The 10,211-nt window shown below is 40.8% G+C and overlaps 1 protein-coding gene across 1 annotated transcript in view; it reads left to right on the top strand.

Moving 5' to 3' along the window:
• Positions 1 to 1,077: 1,077 nt before the first annotated feature.
• ALMS1 (ALMS1 centrosome and basal body associated protein) overlaps positions 1,078 to 10,211 on the top strand; it is a 187,109-nt gene continuing 177,975 nt past the window's right edge. Inside the window, exon 1 of the mRNA XM_027772964.1 lies at positions 1,078 to 1,534. Within this exon, the coding sequence (XP_027628765.1) occupies positions 1,193 to 1,534 (342 nt within the window). The 5' untranslated portion in view covers positions 1,078 to 1,192. The remainder of the gene's footprint in view (positions 1,535 to 10,211) is intronic.

Genomic DNA, 10,211 nt, shown 5'->3' with positions numbered 1-10,211 from the left:
GGGAGAGACAGGGAGAGGGAAAGAAAAATCACCCCGCAACAGGATGGCCATATCGCAATGGCTTCTCCATTCTCCTCCCAGGATCCTGGGCATGGACACACACTCCCCAGAGAATTTCAATGGGTCGGGGATTCAAACAATGGGCCACCATGAGGGAGTTCCAGGATGTAACTACTATACCATCTGCTGGCCCAGAAATCTATTTCTAAAGCATTTCAAAGCCATTGACTAACATATGTACTATCACTATAAATATTTGCTTTTATCTTTTATCAGCTCGTAGGTCTGGGAAAAGACAATTACTACACTCACAGAAAACCTAGTATGGCATACTGAGTCAGCCACTTACTAGGTAAGAGATTTGGGGCAAGTTATTTTTCTGAGCCTCAGTTTCTTTAAACATGGAATGTAATAATTCTTTCTCACAGAACTGCAGGCATTTAGTGAGTTATTTATTGTTTGACCATCAATGAATAATACCTACAACTCAGTCCTTCACATTGGTTATTTCCTCTATCAGCTGTCCTATGCGATGCCTACTACTCTCACTTTTTTTTTTTTTTGGTTAGGTTTTTGCCACCTGCTGGCCACTACTCTCATTTTATAGACACAGTCACACCTATGTAAGTGCTGGTATCAGAATTCAAACTCCAGTCCTTCTAATGCCATTATCCAGTTCTTAACTCCTGCTCTGACACTTTCCACGGTGAGATTCAATAGCCCACGACGCACCTACCACGAAGTAGGCCCTCAGCTTTTAAATATTTATAATTTGCAAGTTTGATCATCATGGGTTTGTCCTAGAGTCTTCTCTCTTTTCCGTGCAGGGGCAAAATCCAGCGGAGGCCTAAATTCTACCGTGTGCGCGCAGGGTGGGAGAGGAGCCCAGTCCCAGTTTATTATGAGCTTATAGTAGTGTGAGCAAGCTCCCAGCCAGTGACGGGGGCGAGGCGGAGGCGTTGCCCGTCGAGGACCCCCCTGCCTGGAGCCTTCCCGGCTACCCCCGCGGGGCGTCCTTAGCAACCCGCGCGCTCCTTCTCAGCCCCGCCCCTTTTGGGCGGTGCGGCGCCGGGCGCGAGGCGGCGGCGGGCTCTGCGCCTGCGCGCGACCGTAACCGCCCGTCAGCTCACTTCCCCCTCCTCCTCCCCCCTCCCCTCTCCTCCTCCTCAGCTCCCTAGAACGAGACGCCGACATGGAGCCTGAAGACCTGCCGTGGCCCGGCGAACTGGAGGAGGAGGAGGAGGAGGTGCAGGAGGAGGAGGAGGCGGCCGCGGCGGCGGAGACGGAGGAGGCGGCCAACCTGGACGAGGTCGTGGTGGTGGAGGAGGTGGAGGAAGAGGTGGTGCCGGAGCTGGACTCCGACTTTAACTTCGAGGACCAGCTCCGAGAGAGCACGAACGACTGGGAGGAGGGGGAGGACGAGGAGGACGAGGAGGCCAAGGCCTGGCTGCAGGCGCACCCCGGCCGGATTCTGCCTCCGCCGCCGCCCCCGAGGCACCGGTACTCCGAGGGCGAGCGGGCCTCTCTGGAGAAGGTGAGCGGGGCGGAGGAGAAGTGCGGGGCCCCCGAGGGGCAGGGCTGGCGTCTGTCCCTGAGCGCTCCGCCCTGCTCGGGGCCTCCTCCAGGGGGTCATGGCCATGCCTGTCACCAGGCCAGACAAGTGATAGGGGCGCCTTTCAGGGAAGGCTTGCAGGGGTCAGCTCGCGTCCGGGGCCCCGACCTCTGTCCAGGCTGGCAGACTGACTGCGTGTCTCCGGTTCTTCCTGGCAAAGACCTCTCATTCTCTCCCCCTCAGTGGGTCCGGGCCTTTGAGCCACAACATATTCAGAGGAGTCAGTATTCCCCTTGCGTGTAGTTGAGAAACTCTTTTGGGAGGAGGTGGGGCTTATCGTGTCCTAAAGGAGGGGGAAAGGGCGGATTAAGACTGGAGAGGATGGCTGCCCAGGGAATATCTTGTTGGAGAGACAATTAGCAGATTAGTTTGAAGTGCAGGATTCCCCTTGAGGGAATAGTGTGGATTAGGTATAGTGCACAGTCTGTCCTGAGAGGCTTCCCGCCCATTGTGTCCTCCTTTGTAGGGGGACTCCAGCACTTTGGAGGGGCCTGTAACGCAAGAGACTTGTGTTCTATCAATAGCTCCAAACAGTCTGGAAAACTGAAAAGCACAAGGTGATACACAGTAGAGATTGCGCCGATTTTATGGTTGACCCGTGAAGATCTTTTTTTTTAAACTTCATTTAATTAACTGCTTTTTTACAAGCAAGATTACACTCTTAATATGTCAGCCTCTAGCCAGTACATCTTTTGGTCTAATCACTTTTCAAGTGCTCAGTAATCACACTTGGCTAGTAGGTACGATATTGGACAATGCAGATACAGAATAGATAAAGTTATACTATGTACTGTTGATCACTGAAGAGACATAGTGTTGTTTTGCTAGATATTCCAGTGAGTCCTTAATTCACCGTGCTTCATTGTTAACATTCACTATATCCCATACTTTGTGTTGGGTGCTAAGGAAACCTTGGAGAACCCAGACATGTTTGGTTCCTGCCTTTCTACTGTTCACAGTCTAGAGAGTGAGACAGACAGAACTTAGATGATCACATAAAATTAAACATGTACCAAGATGCTATGCAAACATCAAGTAAGATAATCTAGCTTTGTCATTGAAGGTAGGAAAACTTCCTTGCAGAGGATATGATACCGCTGATACCTGAAGTCAGGTAAAGGTTATCTAGGCAAAGAGGAGGGACAGAGCCTTCTAGTTGAAGGAAAAGCACATGGAAAGGTGTTTTCAAGAAACTAAAAGCCAATATGGTTTGAGCACAGATTGCAAGGCTTTGTGGACTGAGCCAACCATTTAGGGGCTTCATCCCTGGAGCTTTGGGAAGTCAGTGAAAGTGTTTTAAGCCAGAGGTTGTGTGATAAGATTTGTGTTTCGACAGAACTTAGATGATCACATAAAATTAAACATGTACCAAGATGCTATGCAAACATCAAGTAAGATAATCTAGCTTTGTCATTGAAGGTAGGAAAACTTCCTTGCAGAGGATATGATACCGCTGATACCTGAAGTCAGGTAAAGGTTATCTAGGCAAAGAGGAGGGACAGAGCCTTCTAGTTGAAGGAAAAGCACATGGAAAGGTGTTTTCAAGAAACTAAAAGCCAATATGGTTTGAGCACAGATTGCAAGGCTTTGTGGACTGAGCCAACCATTTAGGGGCTTCATCCCTGGAGCTTTGGGAAGTCAGTGAAAGTGTTTTAAGCCAGAGGTTGTGTGATAAGATTTGTGTTTCCTCAATACCACTTTGTAGCAGAGTGGAGAACAACTGTGACAGGAGGATTGGATAGGGAGCAGTAGTAATAGATGGGGGATACTAAAATTATGAGGCCATCGCTTTATTGCCAGACAAAAGAGGATATTTTGGAATAGCAATGTGTGGATGTGGGCAAAAGTGGACAGATTGGAGAGAGTTTCAAGAGGGAAAATCATCACACTTTATAGTGGACTTGGTGTGGAAAGTAGTGTTCAGGTATTAGGTTATTGAATAAATGGTGTGTTAAAAATTGAGAAATTATCAGGTTCGTGGTGGTGGTGCAGATGGTGCAGAGAAGAAGTGAGTGATTCAGAGACTTTGCTGTGCTGTTTTTATGCTGGTCTTGCACTCTTCAATGCTGATGACTTCAGACACCTCCTTGTAAATCCTAAACCTAAATTTCTGAGTTGTGATGGGGAAAATAATTCAATTCTGTGGACTAGTGTCACAAAATTCTAGGTCTCCAACTTTTAGTTGGGTCATCAACAGTGCTTAGTAATCTTTTTATACTCTTTTTGTTTCCTGTCTTTTTTTCCCATCTTTGTTTCCCCCTCACCTTTTCCTCTAACCCTTATCTAGTTTTTTACATCCCACCATCAGCAGGTTAGCATTTCACAGAAGAAAGAACACAGTCATGGACCCCTTCACCATTCTCTCCTTTCAATTTATCTGCACTGCACAATTCTTGATTTTTTAAAATCTTTCTTGTACACATTTTTTTCTTTCTTTTTTTTTTTTTTGTAGAGAGTTTTTCCTATAGGGCGTATGCGCTTGCCAGAAAGACGGACAGAAAGTAAGAAATCACCCCCAGGGGGGGATGGCCATACTGCCATCGTTTCTCCTCCATTCTCCTCTTGGGATCTTGGGCACGCACGCACATGCGCCCAGCGTGAGTTTAAGCCACTGGGTCTGGGACTCGAACTGCTGTCGACTACATGGGAGTCCAGTGACATAGCCATTATGCTAACTGCTGGCCCCACACATTTTATTCTTTTTTAAAAAAGAAATATTTTATTTAACTTTACTTATTTATTTTAATTTGACCAGAGAGGGACAGAGTGAGAGATGTAGAGAGAGAAAGAGGGAGGGAGAGAGGGATAAAGTGAGAAAATAAGCTGCCGGGTCCAGGACTCGAACCATGTTCAACCATGTGGGAGTCCAGCGCCCGCAACCACCACACCACCTGTTGGCCCCCACGTTTTATTCTTATTTTAAAAATTGTTATTATTAATTTATTTTTTATATACATTCAATGACACTGTTTAGCTTATGAAGTGTAACGTTTCAGTATGTGAACATTTCTCCCCAGTCCAGTTGATCAAAATATCTTCAGCAGATTACACCACACCTCCCTGTCCTGTCAATGCTCTGCCTCTGTATCCCTGCTCCAAATGTCCTTCCCTAGGCCCCTCTCCTCCACACACACCGCATCTGGCATTCACACCCATCTCTTGTGTTTGTATACCCTTTTTTTTCTTTTGGAGAGATTTTCACTGTAGGGACTCGGTATATATTAAGTGGGGACATACAATGTCTCTCCTTCATAGCCTGGCTTGTTTCACTCAGCAGTAAATCTTTCATATTCTTCCACTTTCTGTCAAAAGCCAGGGTTTTGTTGTTTTTTTATGACTGAATAGTATTCTACAGAGTGTATGTGCCACAGTTTTTCAATCCATTCATCTATATGGGGGCATTTGGGTTGGTTCCATGTCTTAGCAATCGTGAAGAGTGCTGCAATAAATATTGATGTGGAAGCATTTTTCCAATGAAGAGTAATTCTGTCCTTTGGGTAGATACCGAGGAGTGGGATTGCTGGATCATATGGTAGATCTATTTGTAGATTTTTGAGGAATCTCCAAATTGTTCTCCACAGAGGCTGGACCAGTTTACATTCCCACCAGCGGTGTAAAAGAGTTCCCCTTTCACCACACCCCCGCCAACACTTAGCATTTTTGTTTTTTATTCTTAATATTTATCTTTTCTAGGATTAAAAACTGTTTAGTTATACATATATAGTATTTTCTTTTTTAGTTAGTGTTCTTTGCCATCAGGTATTGTGTACTCTGGAGAGAGACAGAAAAAAAAGGAGGGATAGAGAAAGAAAGAAATAACTCCCTAGGGGGAATGGATATACTGCAGTCCCTTTTCCTCTCAGGATATTGGGCACAGAGGCACATGCATCCTGCGTGGTTTTCAAGCCTCTGGAGGAGTTAGCCATGCGGAAGGAAGTGCTTGAGCCACCATGCCACCTGCTGGCTCATCTTCTAATTTTTTTAATTCAATAATTTTAATTCTCTTTATTTTAATTATCTCCTTAGGTTTACTTTGTTTATTGTTTATTTTTTTGTTTATTGTGTTGAGTGCTTAACTGATGTATTTTAAAACATTTTAACAGCTTTATTGAGGTACAGGGAACACACACACCCCGAAAAGAATCCGGAAGCATAGTAGTTTGATATTTTCAACATGCAAGAAAAATTTCTAGGTACTTAAACTGTCCTAGGTCATAGAAAAATAAAATCATCCCAATACCTTTAATTAAAATGGTATAATATTGATGCCGGATTTGACAGAGACAGGTCAAGAAAACAAACACTTAAAACCATCTATCATTTATAAAATAACTGCAAATAAAGTCCAATAGTTCATATACTATACAATTAACCCTTCAATTAAAGCACACGATTCAGTGGTTTTTGGTACCGGGTGAGCATTTTGGTACACAATGTTTGGGACCAAAAGTGTTTTTAATTGTTTTGGATTTTGGAATATTTGTATGTATAAAATGAAATATTTTGGCAATGGAACCTAAATCTGAACATAAAATCCATTTATGTTTTATATACAATCTATACACATAGCTTGAAGATAATTTTATACAACATTTTTATATTACAGCCTTTTGATTGTGACCCCTCATCTAAGATCAGGTGTAGAATTTTTCCATGTCAGGAAAGTTTCAGATTTTGGAGCATTTTGGATTTTCGGATTAGAGATGCTCAACCTGTAGGTATATTCATAAAAATGTGTCATCATGATCATTTTTATCACTTCCTTTTTTTAAAAAAATAAATTCTTTATTATTTGTTAATTTTATTTATTTTTATTTTAAAAATTTGACCTGAGAGGGAGAGAAAGTGAGAGAGCAAGCAGAAGAATAAGACTTGAGCCATGTGGGAGTCCAGCGCCTCAACCACTGCACCATCTGCCAGCCCCTATTTTTATCATTTCTGAAAAAAATCCTGTATACTCTAGCTAGTATCCTCCATCTTCCATTCCTCTAGGCAAATATTAGCCTACTTTCTGTCTCAGTAGATTTTCCTATTCTGGGCATTTCATAAAAATGGAATCATGTAATATATCGATTTTGTGACTGGCTTCTTTCACTTAGCATATTGCTATGGTGTTCATCCATGATACAGTATGTATTAGTACTTCATTCCCTTTTATGACTAATATTCCATTGTGTGGATATATGTTATTTTGTTTATCCACTCATCGGTGGACCTTTGGTTTTGTTTTACCTTTTGAATAATACTGTTAGAAACATCAGTGTACAAGTTTTTGTGTGGACATATGGAGTTATTTCTCTTGAATATGTATTAGGTTGTTGGGAAAGTCATGACATATTTTTCTATACAAAAATGCATCATGACATTCCCAACAACCCAATATCTAGGAGTAGAATTGCTGGGACACATGGTAATTCTGTTTTATTCTATTCCTTTTAAGGACTTGCCAGATTATTTTCCAAAGAAGCTAGGCTGTTTTACGTTCCTACCAGCAGTGTTTTGAGACTTTCACTTTTTCCACATCTTCACCAACACTTGTTATCTGTATTTTTATTATAGTGAACCTAGTGGATATGAAGTGGTATTTCATTATGATTTTGATTTATATTGATCCAATGGCTAATGATGTTGAGTATCTTTTTGTGTACTCATTGATTGTGTATATATCTTCTTTGGAGAAATGTCTGTTCAAGTCTTTTGTCCGCTCTTTATTTTTTTTTTTTCCTTGTTTATTTCTTTGTGAGGACCCTAAACAGGATCCTCATGCTGCAGTCCATCCTTAGCATATTCAGGGAGGTCTCTGGATATGTAACTGGAACCTTCCCATGTGGGTGAACCTTGCATTACCTCTGTACCGTCATCTGGCCCCATGTCCATTCTTTATTGGATTATTGTCTATTTACTGTTGAGGTATAAGAATTCTTTATATCGGGTCATTGGGAAAGTCATGACACATTTGTGTTTAAAAAAACCCAGAAAAAATTTATCATGACTTTTCTAACAACCCAATATATTCTATATAAAATTCCTTTGTGATATGTATGGTTTTCTGATACTTTTTCCTAGTCTTTATATGGTCTTTCCACATTCTTGATAGTGTCCTTTGAAGCACAGAGGTGTTTATTATTAATGAAGTTCATTTTATCTGTTTTTTCTAATGTTACTCTTTTGGTATTATATCTAAAAATTCATTGTCAAATATGGTACTGTGAATACTTACCCTTATGTTTTCTCTAAGAGTTACTGTTTTTGCTATTAACATATAAGATATTTTTTTTATCTGTTTTTAGTTCTTTTTTTCTCCCCCCCCCAAAAGATTTTTGCTATAGGGAGTGTGAGCTCGCTGGAGAGAGAGAGACAGAGAGACAGTGAGAAATCACCCCAGGGGAATGGCCACGCTGTGATCCCTTCTCTTCCATTCTCTTCTCAGGATTTGGGGCACACACGCACATGTTCCTGGCTTGGGACTGGGACTCAAACCATGTTCAACTACATGGGAGTCCAGTGACATAATCATTATGCCATCTGCTGGTCTCTGAGTTCTTTTTAAAATCTAATATGAAGAAAGGGTTCATCTTCATGTATTTATGACTGTCCAACCATTTGTTAAAGAGGCCATTTTTTTACCCACTGAATGTTCTCAGCATGCTTTTTGAAAAACAGTTGACTATAGGTAGATAACATGGGTTTATTTCTGGACTCTCAGTTCTATTCCATTGATCTTTATCCAACATTATGCCTTATCATATTCTTTGGATTACTCTTGCTGTGTGTAGAAATTTTGAAATGGGGAAGTGCTAAGTATTACAACTTTTTATTTTATTATTTATTTATTTTGAGAGTTTTTTGCTATAGGGCGCGTGTGCTTTCCAGACAGACAGAGAGAGACAGAGAGACAGCGAGAAATCACCCCCTGGGGGGATGGCCACACCACAATCCCTTCTCCTCTGTTCTCCTCTCGGGATCTTAGGCACACACGCACACGTGCCCGGCGTGAGTTTTAAGCCACCGGGTCCAGGACGTGAACCGCAGTCGACTACATGGGAGTCCAGTGACATAGCCATTATGCTAACTGCTGGTCCCACAACTTTTTATTTTTAAAACAATTTTTGGAGGGCCTGTCTTGTAGCCTAGCGAATAAGGGATCTGAATTCCATATACTCAACCCCAATTCAAATTTCAGCTCTGGCAGCTTGAGAAAACATGCTAGGTTCATGTGTGCATGCTTCAAATCCTGTGTGCTAGAGAAATGGAGGAAAATGGATTGCAAGCATGATTACATCCCCTCGAGGAGTGCATTCTTTTTTTCTCTTTCTCTAGTGAATGTGTGGGCCCTCTGGCAATTTAAAAAATGTTTTTGGCTGGCAGATGGTTAAGGCACTGGACTTTCTTATGGCTTACCAGGGTTTTAGTCCTGGACCTGGTGGTTTGCTTTCTCATTTCCCCTTTTTCTGTCTCTCTTTGGTCAAATTAAAAAAAAAAAAAAAAAAGTTAAAGTAAACAAATAATTAAAAAAACAGTTCTGTAGAATTCAGCTGTGAAGCCATTTAGTCCTGGTCTCTTTGGGGAGACTTTATTGCTGATTCAATCTCGTTGTTACTAGTTTGTTCAGGCTTTCTATATTTTCCAGGTTCTATCTTGGTAGATTATATGCAACCAGGGATTTATCTCTTTGTAGATTTTCCAGATTGTTGGCATATAAGTTGTTCATAATAGATTCTAATGATTTTTAAAAAATATTTTTATGATACTCATTTTAGTCTATTTTTATGTTTCTGATTTAAATAATTAGTTAATTTATTTTACAATTAAAGTATGAATTTATTTTGATACAAAAACTTTTTGAAATTCATACAAAGTTTTCTCATTACACGTATTTCCATGACCTTTTCTTTTTCTGAAACTTTTAAAAAATTATTTAATTTACATTCATTCCCTAAGCATTGTCACAGCATACAAAATTTGATTTCCCATCCAGAATATACTGCATAGTTGCTTAATCATGCATGTTATCATCAATAATATTTCATTTCTAGCTTCATATATATATATATTTATATATACACACACATACATTTCTGACCATCTGCCCTTTCCCACCCTCTTCTCACACTATCTCTGGTATCTACAGTTGTTTTCCATTCCTTCCCCCCCACATTTTATTGATCACACAGTTTCTTATATAATCTAACTACTTTGAATAGCAAATTCAGCTGGTAATTTCAAGAAAAGTAGTTTTAACTTTAATAAATTGAAGAAATGCTAAGAAACTTTGCTTAAAACTTAAAGTCAGGAAACAGGTTAGGATTCTGTTCAAATAGTAGGTATATGAACCTATTGACAGCTCAAGACAAGACAAAAATTCTTAAAACCGGAAAACAAAGCCTAGAAGAAAATCTAGCAATGTTTTAAGTCAAAAGTCATAAAATGCTATTTAATCAGTTCCGTCTCATGTACTTAATCTATCTTCTGTTGTGGTTCAATCTTCCAATTAATTTTGGGATATAATATTCAACTCCAGACATATCCCTATGATTAAGTTGGCCATTTTCGTAGTTTTTGAACTCTTATTTCTGTGTGTCTGTATTTAATTTTCCTG

This window comes from Tupaia chinensis, unplaced genomic scaffold (genome assembly GCF_000334495.1).
Source record: "Tupaia chinensis unplaced genomic scaffold, TupChi_1.0 Scaffold000316_1, whole genome shotgun sequence".
Taxonomy (NCBI): domain Eukaryota; kingdom Metazoa; phylum Chordata; class Mammalia; order Scandentia; family Tupaiidae; genus Tupaia; species Tupaia belangeri.
The sequence above is the reverse complement of the archived record's forward strand: the minus strand, read 5'-3'. Positions and strand labels throughout refer to the sequence as shown.